Genomic DNA, 24,024 nt, shown 5'->3' on the forward strand with positions numbered 1-24,024 from the left:
CTGTCCTAGGCAAACTGCAAGTTTATAATTAAAGGCCAAGTTGCCCAACCTGAGCTTCCAGAGCTGTATGCACTACCAGAGTATGACTCTCAAGAGGGTTTCAAAAGCTCCTGGCAAATAGTATTATAGAACATGCCAGAAAAAAATATAGAAGGATATTTTCTCAGCATCAGTGTTCCAGGCATTTATTCAAGGAGTTCATTACAATCAATACAAGAGATCGAAGACCTGGTGGCCGCCTGGGAGAGTGTGGCCGCCGGAGCTTTGGACCGCGTCATGCCTTTGCGGCCTCTGACCCGATGCTGATCTCATTTGGCTCCTTGGTTCTCCGAGGAGCTGAGAGAGATGAAGCATCGGAAAAGACGCCTAGAGAACATCTGGAGGACTAGTCAATCTGATTCTGACCAGACACTGGTGAGGTCTTATATCAAGACCTACCTAGTGGTGATAAAACCGGCGAAATCTAACCATTTCTCCGCTCTTATCGCATCTGCAGAGAACCACCCAGCCGCTCTGTTTAGGGTGACCCACTCCCTTCTTCGGGGGGGAGTGCGGGAAGATCCCTTGCTGGGTCGAGCTGAGGATTTTGTGCAATTCCTCCATGATAAAGTTGCTCGGATTTGGGAAGGCTTGGACTCCGACTGGATGAGTCCAGGGGAGGAGACGAGGGTAGGTCTTGAGAATATTATCTGGGAGGAGTTTGATCCTGTGGCTCCGGAGGATGTGGACAGGGTTCTGGGTAAGATTAGTGCTGCCACATGTTTACTGGACCCGTGTCCCTCCTGGTTGGTACTGGCCTCCCGGGAGGTTACACGAGGCTGGCTCCAGGGGATTATAAGTGCTTCTTTGAGTGAGGGTGCCTTTCCCGCCGCCTTGAAAGTGGCGGTGGTGAGGCCGCTCCTCAAGAAGCCTTCCCTGGACCTGGCTGAATTAGCTAACTACCGTCCGGTCTCCAACCTTCGTTTTGTGGCGAAGGTTGTTGAGAGTGTGGTGGCACGACAGCTTGCCCGGCACCTGGATGGAGCTATCTATCTGGACCCGTACCAGTTGGGTTTCAGGCAGGGGTACAGCACAGAAACGGTATTGGTTGCGTTGGTGGATGATCTCTGGAGGGCTTGGGACAGGGGTTGCTCCTCTGTCCTGGTCCTATTAGATCTCTCAGCGGCTTTTGATACCATCGACCATGGTATCATGCTGCAACGGTTGAGTGGGTTAGGAATAAGGGGCACCGTCCTGCGGTGGTTCTCCTCCTTCCTCTCCGACCATTCGCAGTTTGTGTTGGCAGGGGGGCAGAGGTCGACCTCGAGGCGCCTCGCATGGGGAGTGCCGCAAGGGTCGTTCCTCTCGCCCCTTCTGTTCAACTTTTATGTGAAGCCACTGGGTGAGATCATCTGTGGTTTGGGGGTGAGAGTCCATCAGTACGCTGATGACACTCAGCTGTACATCTCCACCCCAGACCACCCCAACAATGCCCTTGATGTGATGTCTCACTGCCTGGAGGCCGTGCGGGTCTGGATGGGGAGAAATAGGCTCAGACTCAACCCTTCCAAGACCGAGTGGCTGTGGCTTCCGGCGTCCCGATATAGTCAGCTGGTGCCATCGCTGACTATTGGGGGTGAATCTCTACCCCCCATAGAGAGGGCTCGCAATCTGGGTGTCCTCCTGGATGCACGGCTGTCTTTAGAAGAGCATATGACGGCCATGGCCAGGGGGGCTTTTTATCAGGTTCGCCTGATTCGCCAGTTGCAGCCCTTTCTGGACAGGGATGCCTTGCGCACGGTCACTCACGCCCTTGTCACCTCCCGGCTGGACTACTGTAATGCTCTCTACATGGGGCTCCCCTTGAAGAGCACTTGGAGGCTCCAACTGGTCCAGAATGTGGCCGCGCGGGTGGTTATGGACGCAACTCGTTGTGCCCACGTGACACCCCTCCTGCGCAAGCTGCACTGGCTCCCAGTGGTCTTCCGGGTGTGCTTCAAGGTGCTGGTCACCAACTTTAAAGCGCTCCATGGCATAGGACCCAGGTACCTTCAACATCGACTTCTGCCACCAATAGCCTCCCACCGGCCAGTCCGCTCCCACAGAGAGGGTCTCCTCAGGATGCCATCGACCAAGTTATGTCGGCTGGCGACACCCAGGGGGAGGGCCTTCTCTGTGGGAGTCCCTGCCCTGTGGAATGAACTGCCCCCGGAAATGCATAAGATCTCCGACCTCTGTGTATTCCGCTGTGCCCTCAAGACCCTGCTGTTCCGCCAGGCCGGGCTATCAATGTAATGATTTTAAATTAGGTGTTTTAAATTTGGGGTTTTAAATCTGAGCCGAAATTATTTAATAATTTTAATTATTTTTAAATTGATGTCTGTCTTTGTGCTTTTAATAGGCTGTACACCGCCCTGAGTCCTTCGGGAGAAGGGCGGTATAGAAATAAAATTGTTATTGTTATTGTTATTGTTATTGTTATTGTTATTGTTATTGTTATTGTTATTGTTATTGTTATTGTTATTGTTATTGTTATTGTTATTGTTATTGTTATTAGATGAGAATTTGTCTGCACTGCTTCTCATCACCACAACTTTCTGTTTTCTCTACTAGGAATTTGCAGCACTTACTAAGGAGTTGAATTTATGTAGGGAACAACTGTTAGAGCGGGAGGAGGAGATCTCAGAGCTAAAGGCAGAACGGAACAACACACGGGTAAGGTCTAGAAGGAATACAAAATGCTGTTTTCCCAGTTTTGTTTTGAACTCCAGAATTTTCCAGTTTCTAATATATTAATTAGTAATATTATATGATAGCTTTCCCCAAGTTCAGCTTACTATCTTTCACATAACTAATATATTGATATAAAATGTTTCCCTCTCCAAAAAGGAATGTTGACATACAGGTAGTCCTCGACGTACGACCACAATTGAGCCCAAAATTTCTGTTGCTAAGTGAGATGGTTGTTAAGTGAATCTTGCCCCATTTTACAACCTTTCTTGCCACAGTTGTTAAGTGAATCACTGCAGTTGTTAAGTTAGTAACACAGTTGTTAAGTGAATCTGGCTTCCCCATTGACTTTGTCAGAAGGTCGCAAAAGGTTTCACATAACCCCAGGACAGGTGGGATAGAGCAACTGTCATAAATATCAGTCAGTTTCCAAGCGTCTGAATCTTGATCATGTGACCATGAAGATGCTGCAACAGTCGTAAGTGTGAAAAACAGTCATAAGTCACTTTTTTTAATGCCATTGTAACTTCAAATGGTCACTAAATGAACTGTTGTAAGTCGAGAACTACCTGTATTCCACATAATTTATAAGATTACTTTTATGTGCTGTGTTATTGATATGTGCATATATGCTACTAAATACCACACTAAATAACGGGGCTAAAGCCATATACAGTCATTTTTTCTTTCCTTCTCATGTTCTTTCATTATATATAACTGTGTATGTGCACTGGTAAGGTAAAGGTAAGGTAAGGTTCCCCTCGCACATATGTGCTAGTCGTTTCTGACTCTAGGCGGCGGTGCTCATATCCGTTTCAAAGCTGAAGAGCCAGCGCTGTCCGAAGACGTCTCCGTGGTCATGTGGCCGGCATGACTAAACACCAAAGGCACACGGAACGCTGTTACCTTCCCACCAAAGATGGTCCTTATTTTTCTACTTGCATTTTTTACGTGCTTTTGAACTGCTAGGTTGGCAGAAGCTGGGAAAAGTAACAGCAGCTCACCTCATTACGCGGCACTAGGGATTCGAACCGCTGAACTGCTTACCTTTTGATCGACAAGCGAATCAGTCTTAGCCACTGAGCCACCGCATCCCTGATGTGCACTGGTAAAACACCACAAAAAATAATTTTGGTGCAAATGTGTATGCAGACAAAAGGAGTAATTACAGGTAGTCCTCGACTTACAACAGTTCATTTAGTGACCAAAGTTACAATGGCACTGAAAAAAGTGACTTATGACCATTTTTCACAGTTACAACCTTTGTAGCATCCCCATGTTCATGTGATCAAAATTCAGATGCTTGTCAACTGGTTCATACTTATGACCATTGCTGTGTCCCAAGGTCATGTGATCACATTTTGCAACCTTTTGAAAAGCAGTCAATGGGGAAGCCAGATTCACTTAACAACTGGGTTACTAATTTATCAACTGCAGTGATTCATTTAACAACTGTGGCAAGAAAGGTTGTAAAATGGGACAAAATTCAACAAATGTCTCAACAACAGAAATTTTGGGCTCAATTTTGGTTGTAAGGACTGCCAGTATTGTCCCAAAGGTGCTTTTTCAGGAGGCAACTGGACTTTCTTGTTTTTCTTTTGAAGACGTTTCTCTTCTCATCCAAGAAGCTTCTTCAACTCTGACAGGATAGTGGGGAATGGAAGGATTTATATTCCTTGCAGACAGCTGGTCATTTGTATCCTTTTAGAGGGTCCTTGAAGCACTTGGAGGTTTATCTGTGTCCTCAGGGTCACCTGAGTAGTGCTCCTGGTTCCTGTAGTCTGCAATCCCTCCCTCTCCCAAAATCCATTCCTACTCCCACACCATTCAAAGGGTGTTCATGATCATCCCAGTCTGTAGAGATTCTCAGTCATGCAGGTCATGGTTGTCCCAAAGGTGCTTCTTCAAGTCCAGTTGCCTCCTGAAAAAGCACCTTTGGGACAACCATGACCTGTATGACTGAGAATCTCTACATACCTGTATTTATTGTCTGTTACTTATTTTACTTATTAGTTTTTCATTATTTTAAATTAGTTTGCTTTTTTAATTTTCATTAATAATCATCTTGATTGGTTCCCCACTCCTACTCTCCCATCAGAGTGCAAGGACTTACCCCCTTCTGCTTCCAAGAGCTGTTTTTTTCTCAGTGGAGCCTGCCTCAGTATCTGAAAGCAAAACTGCCTTTCTGTTTTATCTGTTTGAAAATGCCACCATCCTGGCCCTGAATTATGTACTTATGGAAGTGGCTGTTTGAAAAAAGGGAAGAAGAGATTATTTCTGCAAATAAATGTTATGTGCAGTGTCCTGCAGCTCTGACAATTTTGGCATTTGCTCTTATTCCAGTTACTGTCCTATCCCATGACACAAATAAACAAAGCAGTGGTTTTGTTCTCTTTAGTAAACAAGGCTTGCAAACACATGCACTTGCAGTATAGAGACAAGTTCCCCCAAAGTTCAGCAAATTTGGCTTACAAGAGTTTCAAATTAAAGCAGCATGTAGGAGGGTAGTCAGGCAGAGCCTGAGGGTCAGAGCTTGTAGCAGATTTGTCAGCTGGTCCAGGTTCAATGTTGGGGTTGCGAGGTTCACTAGTCACGAGCACAGAGTGGGAGTTAATGGGTGGTTGTTGTCAATGGAGAGCTTGTGCTTGCCATTCCATTTTAATAGAAGCAGTCGCCTTCCATGCAAGCAATCTCACAGAGCACCTATGCTCTACCCTCTTTGCAGCCTGCCAAGCTCTTGCTTTGGGCGGGGGGCAGTAATTCTTCAGAGAGCGATGGCAGTTTTGTCTGCTGAGGTTGCCCCACCTCCTCTGCCTTCTCCGTCTGGTGGCACTGGAGCTAGCTGTTCGTCTCTGTCAGCACTTCTGGATCTGACTCTGGAGCTGGCTGCTTGTTGTCGGTTCCTTCCTCTGACTCCCAATCTGAGCCCACCGTGACAGTTACACAGCCAGAATTGTATCTTCCTCAATCTTTCATCTTTATCTGTCTGCTTCTCCTTAGCTGCTGCTAGAACATCTGGAATGCCTAGTATCACGGCATGAGCGTTCACTTCGCATGACAGTAGTGAAGCGTCAGGCTCAGTCCCCAGCTGGAGTCTCCAGTGAGGTGGAGGTGTTGAAGGCCCTCAAGTCACTCTTTGAACATCACAAGGCTCTGGATGAGAAGGTGAAAAAATTATTGACTGGGTAAACTGGGAGTGCCTGGCTTTTGGAGACAGGGAGCTTTACCTGTACTGTCCTAAACATCTGAGTGCTTCTACTTCACCATCAGCCAAAGTGTTGCTGGCTAAAATTAATGCAGAAGCCACCACTATGTGAAGAAAGCAGCACTTAATTGAGTGAATTATTTTGAGCTGTTCCCAAGATGCAAAAATGAGTTGGATGAAGAGTTAAGCAGAGGTACCTGTATGAGGAGACAAGGCATAATTATTCCTTTCTTTTTTAAAAAAAACTTATTAAAATGTTTTAAAGTACTAAAAGATAATACAAACTGAAATCAGAAAGATATAAGACAGTAGAAAGAAAAGTAATACAAAGTGCAAAAGAAAAAGAAGAAACGAGGAGATGAGAGAGAAGAGGTAGAAAAAATATTGAAAGAAGTGACTCCCAGTCTTCCTTGCAACATGTACAGGCAAATTAATATTTCCCCACCTCCTATGACATTACATACACAATTCACTTCTTCCCATACCCTACCTTATCCATTCACAAATTCAAAAATCATTATAGTTTCTGTCCAAATGTTGGCAAAAAGTCCATAAAGGGTTTCCAAAGTTTTATAGAAATAATCCTTGTTTTAACCCTGATCAAACAAGTGAACTTTATATTCCTTTCTTTTGCTTTTAACAATCTTAATCTTTAATTCATCATGTTGCTGTTGTAGGATTAAATCTCCATTCAAACTTTCCTTCCTCAAAAATTTCTTCAAGGCTTTAGCAACCCTTTTTGTATATCCAGCAATAAGTCCTTGCCCAGGTCATTTTTCAAATCTTGGTTTATAATTTGTAATTCCACTCTGATTATGATCTTATACTCCACATTTTCCCCCGATATTTCAACATCAGCTGGGATTTATTTCACCTCTTCATCCTATTTGTCTATAAATTCTTCCATGTAGTTCTCTTTCACATCTTTTATTTTTCTTTAGAACAGGGCTGTCAAACTCAATTTCATTGAGGGCTGCATCAGGATTGTGGTTGACCTGGGGGGGGGCATGGCCGGGGGTGGGTGTGGGCATGGTGGGTGTGGGCGTGGTGGGCGTGGCCAGCTCCCACTGCTGCTGTGCTCGCTCTCCTTGGCCAGGTTGTGCACGGGAGGGCAAAGTGTGTGGCTCCCTCTCCTTACAAGGAGACCCAGCTTTGTAAACTGTCATGTGTAAATGCCTCATTCTTGAATGAAAGAAATATATATCCATGGAGTGTCAAGAGTTAACTTATTCTCCCCTTCCTAATGTATTCCTCACTAACCACTCCCCACTTCTAATCCCACCTCCCTGGTATAAAAGATGATGCACACTCATTCTCCTTGCTTTTATCTGCAATCACACTGTGAATATAGAATGCCTTCTGTAAATAAACAATCTTTTATTTAAATATAAAAAGTCTGAATTCATTATTGAGTCTGATCCTAGAATTACGGCAACAATCTGGTAGCAGAGGATGGTTGGCTGACTCAATAAGAAACAGACATGCCAAAGAAAGAAAACTCCAGAAACAAAAGAGAAAGACCCAACACCAGGGCACACAACAAAGAAATGGAAACAGATCAAGAAATGATCGATGAATCTACAATAAAAATGACAAAAGAATCTGAAAACTTCACTACAGACAACAAAGAGGTAATCAATGAACCCAGCGACCAAGAAGCGAGCGAGACAGAAAACAACACGCTCAGATTAGAAATACTAAGACTGCTGAAAAGCCAAAAAGACGACAAAAATCTCATCGCGAACCTCCAAGACATCATAAAAGATAGCGGAGCAGCGAGAGAAAACCACATCAACACACCAGAACCAAAAGACCACAAAATGGTAAGCGAATTACCCATAGATGAAAATATAACTAAAAGAAAGACTAACGGTCCCGCACAAAATTTTGAATGGCAGCCATCTTGGTTTTGTCAGCCCGCCAAAATGGCTGACCCAGAACCAATCAGAAAGCAGAGTTCAAAATGGCTGGCGCGAAAAGCTCTACACAGCATAAGAAATAAAAAAGAAAAATTCTACTCATCAGAAGAATCTGATACAGACACCGAGGAAACATCAACCGAACTACAAATCGAAACAGCTATGAAAACACTCTTCGCAGCCTTCAGCCCGAATCTAAAAATCTCAAAGAAATCAACGAAAGTACCAAAGACAGTCGACCAAATAACAAAGAAAAGACAAACTGCACTATCCAAAGGCAAAGATACAGAAGCAAACGAGCAAGTGTCTCAGCATCTATCCACTCCGACTCAACCGACGAGAGCGCTAACGCCCGAACCCAGAGAGCCTTGCAAGTACTCGCCCACACCGCAAACGCTTCCGGGAGCCAGAAACCTCAACCGAGATGACTACGATGAGAAGAAGCAAGCCCCGATCCACACCTGGACACCTAAAGTCGAGCCAGAGAGCGAGTCATCAGAGGAAGAGCACTGCGAAGGAGCTGCAGCGGCGAGAACCTCCCCCGACAGCTTCAGGAACGAAATGATCTACGCACATGCGCAAATACGCCCAGACGAACATAGAGATAATAAAGAACAGAGGGAACCATTCAGACTAGTCGCGAGTATCCCTACACCATTCTGCAATTATCAGCATATACAGGACCATGGACAGCCTCCAGCTGTAAGTAATGCAACAAATAACATTGGGAATTTGCCTAATGATTTTCCAAAATTGAGAATAGACAGTGTTAACTTACAGGAATGGAGTCAGCAACTCCAGGTTGTTTTCTTAAAAGAAAATTTATTGTTTTTCATAACTAACCCTCCTAAAAACCATGGACACTAAAATTGGACTGTCTACATCACAGAGCATTTTATTTACTAATCTCTAGTATATCACCTGCTATTTATCATAGTATTAAGCATAACCTAACTGTCTCAGAAATAATTCATTGTATGTTTAAACTGTTTCATAGTGAAAGTGTGGCAACCACAACTAGAATGTCTAAAAACTTTTTCTCAGCCAGGATAAAACCTGGGACTACTATAAGTGAACATTTACTATTACTGAACACAACTAGAGCAGAACTTCATTTAAGGGGAGAAATAATATCTGACCAGACAATGAAAAGTGTTATTATTAATTCATTAGACCCATCATGGGACAACTTCATATCACATTTAGATACAATTAACTTAGGCTATCTATCTATAGAGAGTTTATCAAATAGATTAATTGCTGAAGATAATTTGAGAAGAAGCCGCTACAGTACACACAAAGAGCATAGACAGATCAAAAGGGTAGTATTCCAAGACAGGCATCAGGACACAATAGAGTGTTATAACTGTGGGTCTAAAGAACATTATAGGAGAGACTGTCCAAAACCTCCTAGAGAGAGACAAAGACATGACACAAGAAACAGATATCACGATAGACAATCACCCATTGACAGATATAGACACAGAAATTCACCAAACTTTAGAGAACATAGAGGGGGCAGAGACAACTCAAGGGACAGGAAGTCCGGATCATTGTACGGATTAGATAAACACACAATAATCAAAAATCAAGACTCAAAAGACAATGCTTGGCTCATTGATTCCGGAGCAACAAATCACACAACACACGATAAGAAAATATTATCTTCCTTCGTCGAAGATAAATTTGTAATTAAAGTAGCAAACCAAGAGGAAGTCCAAGTTGTTGGAAGAGGAAATGTAGAATTACCCGGTCTAGGGAAAATAGAGTGGGTACTATTAATACCCAAAATACCTCACAACATTCTCAGTGCAATAAAGCTAAGCAGGGACTCTAACATAAATATAATATTCTCAAAGGGAAAAGTAACTCTAGAGAAAAACAAAATAAACATAGGTAATATAATTACCAAAGGAGACTTACCATATTTAATTACAGAAGAAAAATGGTTACACAACATTAATTCAAACGTAGAAACTAACACTAGCACAGAAACAGAAAATGATATAGATAGTGACAATGAAGAACATGAATCAGAACATAATGATGAAACTACATCTGATAACAATACATACACTAACAAAAAACCCATGATTGGAAAGCCAATTCATGATGAATGTGCACACATATTACATAGAAAATTAGGACATGCCAGTTTTCCTGCAATACAAAAAATGATTGAACATGCTGAAGGTGTTAAAATAAAAGACTGTAAAAATTACCTGGAATGTTCAATATGTAAGTCTTCAAAACTGAGAACCAAGCCCAGACCCAAAAAGGCAACAAGATCATCAAATCATATTTTTAGTCTAGTGCATATGGATCTAGTTGGCCCATTAACTCCATCAATTACATACAAAAAACGATATTTCCTCACTATTGTAGACGACTTCAGTCGTTATGGCTTTGTCTACACCTTAAGACATAAAGATGAAACATTTCAAAAATTTAAAGAATTTTATAAACGTGTGGAAACACAGCATCACACACAAATCAAACAAATCATGACAGACAGAGGGTCTGAATTCATGTCAAGAGAATTCTCTCAATGGCTAAAATCAAAAGGAATGTTGCATTTCACCTCTAGTCCTTTCTCTGCTTTTCAAAATGGAGTAGTAGAACGACGAAACTCGACACTACAAACTATGATTAGGTGTACATTAGAGGATGCTGGGTTAGGTAAGCATTTCTGGTCAGAAGCCCTATTATATTCCAATTATACACTCAACCGACTTTAGTCTAGCGTCATAAACAAAACACCATACGAACTGATGTATAGTAAAAAACCTAAGATAGCCCACATGCATGTGTTTGGAGTTACAGCAGATGTACATATACCGAAACAATTAAGACGTAAGGGGGATAATGTGTCCAGAAGGCTTAGATTCATGGGTTATGAAACAGGTACAAAAGGATATAGATTTATTGACAATAACAACAAATTCATAATCTCTAGGACCGCTGTATTTCACGAACAGGCCAATTGGTCTAAAATACATCTCAATGAAATACTCCCAATGACAAGGCCTAATATTAAAACACAAGGTAGAACAAAACAAGAAGGGCAAACCTGTAACACACAAAAAGACAATACCAAAACGTGGATAGGAAATTGTCCCAAAATCAAAATAGATTCATTAACACAAAAGGAGGCAAGATATTTACATGATAACAATGATAGACCAGAAAGAACAATTAGATGTAACAGAAATCAAGTACCTGAACAATTTAAAGATTAAATAATGCACATACATAATGAAACACCAACACCAAACACATATGAAGATGTATTAAAACTCCCTTTGGAAGAAAGAAACAAATGGGAACTAGCCATGGCCAAAGAAATGGACAGTTTACGAGAACTTAACGTATTCACTCCAGCACCAGTCCCAAAGGATAAAACAATTATAGGCACTAGGTGGATATTTAAGATTAAAAATCTAGAAGGGGGTAACACATTATATAAAGCAAGATTGGTAGCACAGGGTTTTGCTCAAAGATACCCTGAGGATTATACCGACACATATTCTCCCACAGTGAGAACTGAAAGTGTTAAGACAGCTTTAGTGATAGCCTCAGCTCTTAATCTTGAAGTTTTTCAATATGATATACAAACTGCATATCTACATGCGAAACTTGATAAAGAAATATATGTAAGAGCTCCACATAGCAAAAACACAAATAGAAATGAAACATGATTACTGAACAAAAGTTTGTATGGATTAAAGCAATCCGGCAAACGTTGGTATGAATGCTTGGTCAACGTACTCAAGACCATGAACTTCAATGCCACAACGGCAGACAATTGTTTTTTTGTTAGAAGAGAAGGTAAATCTTTAGAATTTGTATTAATTTATGTGGATGACATTTTGTATATTGGCAAACATAAAGACAAGAGAGAGATTTTTGTAACAAAACTAGGAGAACATTTCTCATTAAAGTCATTGGGGAAAGTAAACAAATATCTTGGAGTACACATTAGTAAGACAGAGAAAGGATTTAGATTATCTCAAAAAGATAAAATAATTGAGCTCTTGAACAAATGTAATATGAATAATGCAAAGCCTTGTGACACCCCAATGCAGACTGATTTCATAAAAAATATGAATGAATCATCTCCTGAGTTTAATGACAATACGCTTTATAGGTCAGTTATCGGTTCTCTTTTGTATATTGCTAATTGGACCAGACCTGATATTGCTCTACCCCTTAATTTGTTGTCCAGATATGTCAGTAAACCCCTAATTTACCATTGGGAAGCAATTAAGAGAGTGTTGAGATATTTGAAACACAGCTTAGATTTCTGTCTATTGTTAGAACCAAACAATGTTAAAGAGCCTATCCTCACTTGTTACACTGACGCTGACTGGGCAGGCGACACTAAGAGTAGGAAGAGCACTTCCGGTTATGTATTCTTCCTTAACAACTGCCCAGTCTACTGGTATACTGGGAAACAGGATTTAGTAGCTACTTCAACCACTGAAGCAGAGTATATTTGTCTGTCAAAAGCATCTAACAATCTCATCTGGTTCAATGATTTATTGACTAATGTTTGGAAGAGTCCATCACAGCCCTTCACTATATATGAAGATAACAAAGCTGCAATAGAAATATCAAGAGCAGACGCTATTGGCCAAAGATCTAGGCATATAGATATCAAATACAAACATGTAAGACAATTATCTCAAAATGGATTCATCAAAGCTATTCATTGTGACACTACAGAGCAAATAGCTGATATATTGACTAAACCTTTACAATCCAAACAACATAAATATTTAACCTCAAAATTGTATGTTCAATATTATTCTAATTCTGAATGTAATTATTGTTGTGTGTCAAATCGGCATTTAGAGGGGGATTTGTCATGTGTAAATGCCTCATTCTTGAATGAAAGAAATATATATCCATGGAGTGTCAAGAGTTAACTTATTCTCCCCTTCCTAATGTATTCCTCGCTAACCACTCCCCACTTCTAATCCCACCTCCCTGGTATAAAAGATGATGCACACTCATTCTCCTTGCTTCTATCTGCAATCACTCTGTGAATATAGAATGCCTTCTGTAAATAAACAATCTTTTATTTAAATATAAAAAGTCTGAATTCATTATTGAGTCTGATCCTCGAATTACGGCAACATAAACAAACCATCCTGAGTGATAGGATGGGAGACCACCAGGAGAGGTCAGGAGGAGGGGACAAGGGGATGGCAAAAGGCAGCAGGGCTGCCGGTGGCCAAGTGCTAAGGCAGGATTTACGTCAGACCCTCACTCTCTCTCATTATAATCTTCCTTCCTTCCTTCCTTCCCTTCTTTTTCCTTCCCTCTTCATTCTCCTTTTTTCTTCCTTCCCCTCTTTCCTTCTTTTTCCTTCCTTGCTTTCTTCCTCTCTTTCCTTCTTTTTCTTTGTCTTTCCTGTCCCTTCTTGGATGCTCAAATGCAAAAAGGGAAACATTCCTCACCTTGTGATCAAATGACACTTTTGCTAGTAGTTTGTGGCCACTTATAAGACTGAGAACAAACCAGGCTCAGTTTATCCCATGCTTGCATTTCGTGGGGGTGTCTGCAGACTACAGTACAGCAAAACTGTCAAAATGATGGCTCTGATAGTTGATCAGCGCTCCTGTTTTTTATGTGCAACAGCTTTAGCGTTTAAGAACAGAGGTAAATTAGTTGCTTTTCTATTAATACATAATCCTTAAAAGGGCTCTCCTATAGGGACCCTGCCATGGTCTTGTTAGAAGAAATATCCTTCTGGGTTCAGCTCCAAGTGGGGAAAAAGACACTGGAAACATGGAGACTGCTTGGAAAGATGGTTTAATGGTGGACAGGATCATATGGTTTGAGTTCCTGAACAGAAAAGGGGTGAGATGCTATGCGTGCCTTGGTTTTATGCACTCTCTGAGCTTTGAACTTCCTGGGGTACAGGAAGAGTATCTTGATTGGTTGTCAGACTCCCAGGGGGTGGGGGTCTTAGCTAGCCTTGCTGGTTGATGTAATCTTTGAACTTCCTGGAGCACAGGAAGAGTAATGGCCTTAATGGCCCATTAACAAAGGTGTGGGGGGGAGGGAGGCAGGAAGATGCTTTGTCTTTAAAACATGTTTCTCCATTTCTCATCCAGGGAAATATAATATTCTGCCTTTTTTAAATATTTCCTAAAATATTTCATTCTTCTAGGAGAGGAGTGAGTGCTAACTTCCTACAATCCCTCCTCTTTTTTTTTTTCAAAACATGTGAGTTTTGAAACAAGTTCTTGGCAAAAGTTTAAAATTGATCAGATCAGGGAGACTTGATGGGTGCTTTTAATTGATCTCTTTCCTTTTTAAATATGTAAATTTTAATCTGTTTTTAAATGATTGGGGTATTTTAATTTGTCTGGGCCAAAAAGTTTAATTTGATTTTATCGGGTTTTTAAATTTTGTGTATTTATGTATTTTATAGTTGGCTGTTCACCGCCCTGAGTCCTTCGGGAGTAGGGCGGTATACAAATCAAATAAATAAAATAAAATAAATAAAATAATTGTTCTGATTCAAAGGGGAAGGCATTGATAGAGGCAACAGAAAAGGATTCCTTCAGTGGCTCCCAAAAGGAGAGCTTTCAACCATGAAGGTCTAGTATCCAGGGCAAAACTTCTGGTAGGAATTTTACAGTATCCAATTTCTATGCCAATTAATTTCAGATGTCAGATATCACTTTCTGTGAGCTTCCAGTCAGGTTTCTAGCAAGCACACATCCCAAAATTTTTCACAGCCATGATTTTCCTTTAAATTGCAGGCTGCCCATTGGTTACTGAACCTGCCCTAGCTCTTACTTTAGTGCATCCAGGATTTGTGAGTCCAAATTGAGGTTAGTCAGTGTGCAATCCAGGCTTTTTTTTTTTTTTAATTACACACAATGAGCCCTGGGACTTCTACTCATGAGACCACCAGTGCAACATATCTTCCTTTGCTGGGCAGCATCATTTGTGAGTCAAGATCAGGGCTTGGGTTTTGGATATTACTTTTTCTGCTATCTCTTCAAGTGAGGGAATTGCCTGAGGAATTAGCAGGGAGATATGACTATTTGGGCTTTTAGTGCCACAGAGCAAAAATCAATCTAGGAGAAGCTTTGTGTAAGTGAAGGGAATAGTTTCAGAATGGTGAATAATTCTGAATGGTGTGTGTCTCTGTGTGTGCATGTGTATACAGCTACTTTTACAATACAGGCAATACAAATATTTTGGACGTATTTCTCCTCCCCACCAGACAGAAATCTAAGGTGTACAGAACTTGTTGTGGCAACCACTCTCAAATACAATCCTTACAATAAACTGATTACAATATAAATGAGACAAGAAAGAAAACCTTACAATGAATTTCCACCCTCCCCTATAGTCTTTCCAGCTGTCTTCTGGGGATTGAAAAGAGTCTTTTGGTCTTTACTTGTCCATCTCAGGGTCATTTCTTTCATGTCTGCTGGGTGGTGTGCTTGGTGGTAAGGCTGGTCAGTCAGGCTTGGGAAGGTCTGCTCCACTCTGGTTGCTGTGATGACTTTCAGTGGACGCTGGATTCAGACCCAATTTCTGGTTCAAACAGATGGAAGGTCTCCTTTGGAGGCAGCATCTGGATCCATGTGCTCTGCTTACACAGGTTGCAGAGTCATTTGTGCAGGGCTGAAAGACATTAGAACAGGGTCCCCTCCCCCCTTTTGTGGGTAATCTTCCCAGGAAAGGCATTGTAACAGGATTAGAGATTGGGGTGGGTGTGGGTGGGTAGATAGCTGGCAGGCAGAGTTTGAAAAGAAACAACAACACATCAGTATTGCAGTTACTAAACAGATAATGCAGTTTCAACAAAATGGAGACACAACAGATAAGAAAAAACTGGATTCACATGCTTCAGGAAAGAGATGAACAGGTAAACCCATTTAAATACATACAGTAAATGCAAGACTGAAATTTTTTTTCTTGTAAATGAACTTGAAATGGTTTCTCATAAACTTGAGTTGTTACTTTAAGATACAGGGAGGGAAGGAGAAAAAAACTAGAAATAAAATGAAAGGTTCTCTTTACTCTGTTCTTGTTGGCCAGACAAACACAGGGCAAAGGCTCTTTCTTTCTTTTTTCTCTCTCTCCTCCATTTTTCATTGCTTCAACTTTTTTTTTTCTCTCTCTAACAATTTCAAATTCTTGTCTCTAGGGATCAGATACATTTTACAGTTACAATTACCTCGAGGGTGGACAAAGACTTAGACATACACACATAAAAACAAGGGGGACAAAGAGAGGAAAGCAGAACTCTGAGATTTACACACACACTCATTCCCGCCATAAATCTCAGTTAAATTAGGGAAGGCACAAGTCTTAACAAAAATACCATGTGGTTGCATAGAAGACAGAGAAAGAGACAAGCAAACAAAACAAACAAAAACCCTAACATTACTATTTATACATTTCCCTTTTCTTTTAAGTACCTTTATTTAGCCAAATTTGTCTCCCGGTGTTATCTCTTAGCGTAGCCCATTTCCTGCACAATTTCCGAGCTTTCCTTTTGCTCATGCCAGGTAACACTGGTGTCTGCCTGGCATCCCAGGCCACAATCAACTCTTCCAGGGGATTTTCCCTCGCCCTCGAGCTACAGCTTCCCATGATCCTTGAAATATAAAGTTCACTTTGGCTCAGCCGGGCGATCCTCCTTCGTTTCAGAAAAAAAAAATTCTGAGAAGGACGCAGATTCCCTTTTTTTGGAATCTGCCTGGGTTTGCGGATCAAAAAGGGATCTGGGAGGACCTCACTGCCCCTACAGCTAGTACCAGTACCTCCCCGTGCAATACACATACACCAGGCTGCTTTCCTTGGAACACCGGGGACTCCCTTTACTACTTTTAATACCCCTTTCACTTTCGCTTGGCTTTCCCTCGGCTTCTGTTCCTTTTAAACACAAAGTTCCACGTTTGGCGACCCCCCCCCCCCACTTCCTTTCTCTATCCTACCAGTCACAGCTCAGTGGAGCTAGCAGTAGGCAGAGGTACGGCTAGAGGTTGCTCAAAGAGGTGAAATCAGACTGTTTTCCAGGCAGAATCCCACACACACACACTTCCTCCTTCCCTAACAGAAGGTCCTGTGCTCTGGCAAACCCCCCATGCTCTCCAGATTGTTGGTCTTTCTGCGGTTAGGAAATGCACAGAGGAAGCAAGATCCAGCTGTGATTGGGAGAAGGGCCCTCACACACATGCAGGCATACACACGTTTCCCATGCTTTTCCATGCTTTAAAATTAAAATTTAGAGGTACTCACCTTCTTTCCAAGCAGCCTTTGAGCTCAACACTCAAAACCCCTTTAAAACCTAGTTCCAAATGGCCAAGGTCCACAAAAACCTACCCAAAAACTCAATGGGTCTGCTGCTAGCAAGGGAGGCTTACCTTGGCCAGGTCCATTGTTTAGGTTAGCTTGGAGTCCCATCTGGGTCGCCAAATTATTAGAAGAAATATCCTTCTGGGTTCAGCTCCAAGTGGGGAAAAAGACACTGGAAACATGGAGACTGCTTGGAAAGATGGTTTAATGGTGGACAGGATCACATGGTTTGAGTCCCTGAACAGAAAAGGGGTGAGATGCTGAGCGTGCCTTGGTTTTATGCACTCTCTGTGCTTTGAACTTCCTGGAGCACAGGTAGGGTATCCTGATTGGTTGTCAGACTCTCAGGTGGTCTAGGGGTCTTAGCTAACTCTGTAGGTTGTCTCTCAAGCTTGATTGAGTCTTGCCATGTGGTGAGTTTCTGTTGCTCGATGGGTCCTATTGTGTTGCAGATGATGGCCCATTGACAAAGGTGGGGGGAAATGAGTGAGCTTGGCTGAGGCCTTAATGGCCCATTAACAAAGGTGTGTGGGGGGGGGAGGCAGGAAGCTGCTTTGTCTTTAAAACATGTTTCTCCATTTCTCATCCAGGGAAATATAATATTCTGCCTTTTTAATATTTCCTAAAATATTTCATTCTTCTAGGAGAGGGGTGGGTGTTAACTTCCTACAATCCCCCCCCCCTTTTTTTTTTGATGTGAATGGGACACACATGTTCTTGGCAAAAGATTAAAATTGATCAGATCAGGGAGGCTTGATGGGTGCTTTTAATTGTTCTGATTCAAAGGGGAAGGCATTGATAGAGGCAACAGAAAAGGATTCCATTTCATTTCATTTTTATTTCATTTTATTTGATTTATATACCGCCCTACTCCCGAAGGACTCAGGGCAGTGAACAGCCACAAGATAAAACACATAAATACAAAATTTAAAAGCAAAGTAAAACCAAATTAGACAATTTGGCCCAAGACAGATTTAAAACAACCCAATAATTTAAAACAGATTAAAATTTACATTTTAAAAAGGGAAAAAGGGAATAGATTAGGCCAGGCCAGCCTGATGGAATAAAAAGGTCTTAAGAGTGTGGCGGAAGGTGCGCAGATCTGGGATCCTCCATATCTCCAGGGGGAGCTCATTCCAGATAGTAGGTCCTATCTCCAGAGAAGGCTCTCCCCCTGGGGGCCGCCAGTTGACATTGTTTGGCCGACGGCACCCAGAGGAGCCCCTCTCTATGAGAGCGTACCGGCCGGTGGGAGGCTATTGGTGGCAGCAGGCAGTCCCGTAGATAACCAGGTCCTAAGCCATGGAGCGCTCTAAAGGTGGTAAGCAAAACCTTGAAGCGTACCCGGAAGACCACCGGGAGCCAGTGCAGCTCGTGCAGGAGAGGTGTTACATGGGAACACCATGTCGCTCCCATAACCACCCGTGCGGCCGCACTCTGCGCCAGTTGGAGCCTCCGGGTGCTCCTCAAAGGGAGCCCCATGTAGAGAGCGTTGCAATAGTCCAGGCGGGAAGTGACGAGGGCATGATTGACCGTGAGTAAGGAGTCCCGATCCAGAAAGGGACACAACTGGCGAATCAGGCAAACCTGATGAAAAATCCTCCCGGTCATGGCCGTCAGGTGCTCTTCTAAAGACAGCTGTGAATCCAGGAGGACGCCCAAGTTGCGAGCCCTTCAGTGGCTCCCAAAAGCTTTCAGCCATAAAGGTCTAGCAGCCAGGGGGAAAATTCTGGTAAGAAATTTTACAGTATCCAATTTCTATGCCAATTAATTTCAGATGTCAGATATCACTTTCTGTGAGCTTCCAGTCAGGTTTAAAGCAAGCACATGTCCCAAAATTTTTCACAGCCGTAATTTTCCTTTAAATTACAGGCTGCCCATTTCCAAGGGATGGTTACTGAACCTGCCCTAGCTCTTACTTTAGTGCATCCAGGATTTGTGAGTCCAAATTGAGGTTAGTCAGTGTGCAATCCAGGCTTTTTTTTTTTTTTTAATTACACACAATGAGCCCTGGGACTTCTACTCATGAGACCATCAGTGCAACATATCTTGCTTTACTGGGCAGCATCATTTGTGATTCACAGTCAGGGCTTGGGTTTTGGATATTACTTTTTCTGCTATCTCTAAAAGTGAGGGAATTGCCTGAGGGGAATTGTCCCCTCCCCCATGGAATTAGCAGGGAGATATGACTCCTTGGGCTTTTAGTGCCACAGAGCAAAAATCAACATAGGAGAAGCTTTGTGTGGAGGTAAGTGAAGGGAATAGTTTTAGTCTAATTCAAAATTGTGTGTGTCTCTGTTTGTGCATGTATATGCAGCTACTTTTACAATACAGGCAATACAGACATTTTGGACAAATTTCCCTCCATCTAAGGTGTTCAGAACTTGCTGTGTCAGCCACTCTCAAATATAATCCTTACATGAGTACATTAGACTGATTACTATATAAATGAGAGAAGAAAAAACCTTACAATGAGTTTCCACCCTCCCCCCATAGTCTTTCCAGCTGTCTTCTGGGGATTGAAAAGAGTCTTTTGGTCTTTACTTGTCCATCTCAGGGTTATTTCTTTCATGTCTGCTGGGTGGCATGCTTGGTGGTAAGGCTGGTCAGTCAGGCTTGGGAAGGTCTGCTCCACTCTGGTTGCTGTGATGACTTTCAGTGGACGCTGGATTCAAACCCAATTCCTGACTCAAACAGATGGAAGGTCTCCTCTGGAGGAAGCATCTGGATCCATCTGCTCTGCTTCCACAGGTTGCAGAGTTATTTGTGCAGGGCTGAAAGACATTAGAACAGGGTCCCCTCCACCCTTTTGTGAGTAATCTTCCCAGGAAAGGCATTGCAACAGGATTAGAGATTGGGGGTGGGTGGGTAGATATCTTGCAGGCAGAGTTTGAAAAAAAACAACAGCACATCAGTATTGCAGTTACTAAATAGATAATGCAGTTTCAACAAAATGGAAACACAACAGATGAGAAAGAAAAAACTGAATTCACATGCTTCAGGAAAGAGATGAACAGGTAAAACCATTTAATTTTTTTCCTGCAAATGAACTTAAAACATTTCCTCATAAACTTGGGTTGTTACTTTAAGATACAGAGAGGGAAGGAGAAAAAAACTAGAAATAAAATGAAAAGTTTGATTTACTCTGTTCTTGTTGGCCAGGCAAACACAGGGCAAAGGCTCTTTCTTTCTTTTTTTCTCTCTCTCCCCCATTTCATTGCTTCAACCCCCCCTTTTTTTTCTCTAACTATTTAAAATTCTTTTTTTTTGTAAAATATTTTTTATTTTTCCCACAAACATAAACATAAAATACATCTTTTGAGAACAATGTTTTCATCCGGTCATTGATAGGTACATCGCTTACAATTTCTTTAACAGCTCGTTCCAATACTTCTTCTATTACTTCTTTCAATATCAAAAACAAAACACAAATTTTAACAAATATTCTAGCATCATTATTTAAACATTTACCATTATTTTATCACCACTAATCTAATTTATTTTTTTATTTATTTATTTTATTAGATTTCTATACCGCCCTACTCCCGAAGGACTCAGGGCGGTGCACAGCCAAACAATAAAAACACATACAATACAAAATTTAAAAAATAGAATAAAATCAAATTAAATAATTTTGGCCCCGACAAATTTAAAACCCCAAACTTTTAAAACCAATTTAAAATTGAATATATAAATACTAAAAGATATTTAAAATTTTAAAAATCTTTATAAAAGAGGGGGAAAATTAGGCCAGGCCGGCCTGGTGAAATAGTAAGGTCTTTAAGGCGCGGTGGAAGGTGCGCAGATCCGGGATCCTCCGTATCTCTGGGGGGAGCTCGTTCCAGATAGTAGGTGCCCCCACAGAGAAGGCTCTCCCCCTGGGGGCCGCCAGTCGGCATTGTTTGGCTGACGGCACCTGGAGGAGCCCCTCTCTATGGGAGCGTACCGGCCGGTGGGAGGCCATTGGTGGTAGTAGGCGGTCCCGCAAGTACCCGGGTCCTAAGCCATGGAGCGCTTTAAAAGTGGTAACCAAAACCTTGAAGCACACCCAGAAGACCACCGGGAGACAGTGCAGCTCGCGCAGGAGGGGTGTTACATGGGAACGCCATGTCGCTCCCATTACCACCCGCGCGGCCGCACTCTGCGCCAGTTGGAGCCTCCGGGTGCTCCTCAAGGGGAGCCCCATGTAGAGAGCATTGCAATAGTCCAGGCGAGAGATGACAAGGGCATGAGTGACCGTGCGTAACGAGTCCCGATCCAGAAAGGGACGCAACTGGCGAATCAGGCGAACCTGATGAAAAATCCTCCCGGTCACGGCCGTCAAGTGCTCTTCTAAAGACAGCCGTGAATCCAGGAGGACGCCCAAGTTGCGAGCCCTCTCCGTGGGGGCCAATGATTCGCCCCCAATAGTCAGTGATGGCGTCAACTGACTATATTGGGACGTCGGAAACCACAGCCACTCAGTCTTGGATGGGTTGAGCCTGAGCCTGTTCCTCCCCATCCAGATCCGTACGGCCTCCAGGCACCGGGACATCACTTCAAGGGCATCGTTGGGGTGATCCGGGGTGGAGATGTACAGCTGGGTGTCGTCAGCGTACTGATGGTACTCCACCCCGAAACCACGGATGATCTCGCCCAGCGGCTTCACATAAATGTTGAACAGGAGAGGCGAGAGGACCGACCCTTGCGGCACCCCACATATGAGGGGCCTCGGGGTCGACCTCTGTCCCCCTGTCAACACAGACTGCGACCGGTCAGAGAGAAAGGAGGAGAACCACCGCAACACGGTGCCTCCCACCCCCAACTCTTCCAACCGGTGCAGCATGATACCATGGTCGATGGTATCAAAAGCCGCTGAGAGATCTAACAGGACCAGGACAGAGGAGCACCCCCTGTCCCGAGCCCTCCAGAGATCATCAACCAACGCGACCAATGCCGTTTCCGTGCTGTACCCGGGCCTGAAGCCCGACTGGAACGGATCCAGATATGTCGTTTCATCCAGGTGCTGGGGGAGCTGTTGCGCGACCACACTCTCAACAACCTTCGCCACAAAGCGAAGGTTGGAGACCGGACAATAATTTACCAACATTGCCGGATCCAGGAAAGGCTTCTTGAGGAGAGGCCTCACCACCGCCTCTTTCAAGGTGGCGGGAAAGTCACCCTCACTCAGCGAAGCGTTTATAATCCCCTGGAGCCAGCCTCGTGTCACTTCCCGGGAAGCCAGTACTAACCAGGAAGGACACGGGTCCAATAAACAAGTGGTTGCGTTCAGTCTACCCAGAATCCTGTCCACGTCCTCAGGGGTCACAGGATCAAACTCATCCCAGATAACATTCTCAAGACCTGCCCCTGTCTCTCCCCCTGAGACTACCCAGTCGGAGTCCAAATCTTCCCGAATCTGAGTGATTTTGTCACACAGATACTGAACAAAATCCTCGGCTCTACCCTCCAAGGGGTCCTCCCGCGCTTCCTGGTGGAGCAGGGAGCGGGTCACCCTAAATAGGGCGGCCGGGCGATTATCTGATGACGCAATAAGAGCAGCAAAATAACTACATTTCGCTGCTTTTATCGCCACTAAGTAATTCCTAATGTGGGATCTTACTAGTGTCCGGTCAGATTCAGAAAGACTGGCCCTCCAACTACTCTCTAGGTGTCTTTTCCGGCGCTTCAACTCCCTCAGCTCCTCGGTAAACCAAGGAGCCAATTGAGATTGGTGCCGGGTCAGAGGCCGCAAAGGCACGACCCGATCCAGAGCACCAGCAGCCGCCCTATCCCAGGCGGCCACCAGGTCTCCAGTCGAGGTGTGTGCCAGAACCTCAGGAAATGGCCCAAGCTCCGTCTGGAATCTGTCAGGTTCCATCAGGCGCCTGGGGTGGAACCATCTTACCGGCTCCGCCTCCCTGCGGCGGGGTGCAGCGGTTCGAAAGTCGAGACGAAGGAGAGAGTGATCTGACCATGACAAGGGTTCAGTAACTATATCCCCTATATCAAGATCCCTCAACCACTGTCCAGAGACAAAAACCAGATCCAGCGTGTTTCCCCCTGTGTGGGTAGGGCCATGAACTCCCGAGCCATCTCTGACGTCTCACCCACGGACGGCAGGTTGAAATTCCCCATGACCATAAGCTTAGGGGTATCAACCGCCACCGCGGCGATGACGTTGAGTAGCTCAGGCAGGGCTGTTGCCACGTGGCAGGGAGCCAGGTACGTGATCAGCAAACCCATCTGAACCCCATGACCCCATTTCACAAAAAGGGATTCACAGCCGGCCGTCTGAGGAACAGTGGCCTCCCTCGGTCTCAGACCTTCTTTAATGATAACCGCTACCCCCCCCGCCCCTCCCCTGTGACCTCGGCTGATGGAATGCTTGGAAACCTGGCGGGCACATTTCAACAAGGGGAACCCCCCCCTCCTGGCCCAACCAGGTCTCCGTAATAGCTGCCAGGTCCGCACCCCCCTCCTGAACAAGATCACAGATGAGGGGGGCTTTATTTACTACGGACCTGGCATTGCACAGCATCAGCCGAAGGCCTGGGTCCTGAGGGTCTATGCAACCTGAGGAGCGAGTAGAGCCTTGGGGGCTGGAGCACGCCACCGCTCGTAGACAGCGAGTGCGCACTCCCCTAACACGATATGGCCCCCTGCTCCCGCCATATCTACCCCTCCCACCTACAGTACTGATGATCGAAAAACTATCCGGACAAGCTCTAACCCCCCCCCTCGATCCCAGGTCCCCCATCCCCCACGCCACACTTCACTGCCAGACCCGACCCTCCCCCTTGTGGGTTATCCCCCATACCCACAGCCCGAATTCCAATCTGACCCCCTCCCTAGGACCCCTTAAAAATTTGACTAAAA

General features: G+C 43.8%; 1 protein-coding gene across 1 annotated transcript in view; it reads left to right on the forward strand.

The window, feature by feature from the left end:
* PPFIA3 (PTPRF interacting protein alpha 3) overlaps positions 1 to 24,024 on the forward strand; it is a 404,830-nt gene that overhangs the window by 92,239 nt on the left and 288,567 nt on the right. The window contains exons 2-3 of the mRNA XM_070944575.1: positions 2,593 to 2,694; positions 5,710 to 5,874. Coding sequence (XP_070800676.1) covers positions 2,593 to 2,694; positions 5,710 to 5,874 — 267 coding nt within the window. The remainder of the gene's footprint in view (positions 1 to 2,592; positions 2,695 to 5,709; positions 5,875 to 24,024) is intronic.

The sequence above is a fragment of the Pituophis catenifer genome, unplaced genomic scaffold (assembly GCF_029215685.1).
Source record: "Pituophis catenifer annectens isolate HBS135680 unplaced genomic scaffold, rPitCat1.0.hap2 SCAF_5, whole genome shotgun sequence".
Classification (NCBI taxonomy): Eukaryota; Metazoa; Chordata; class Lepidosauria; order Squamata; family Colubridae; genus Pituophis; species Pituophis catenifer.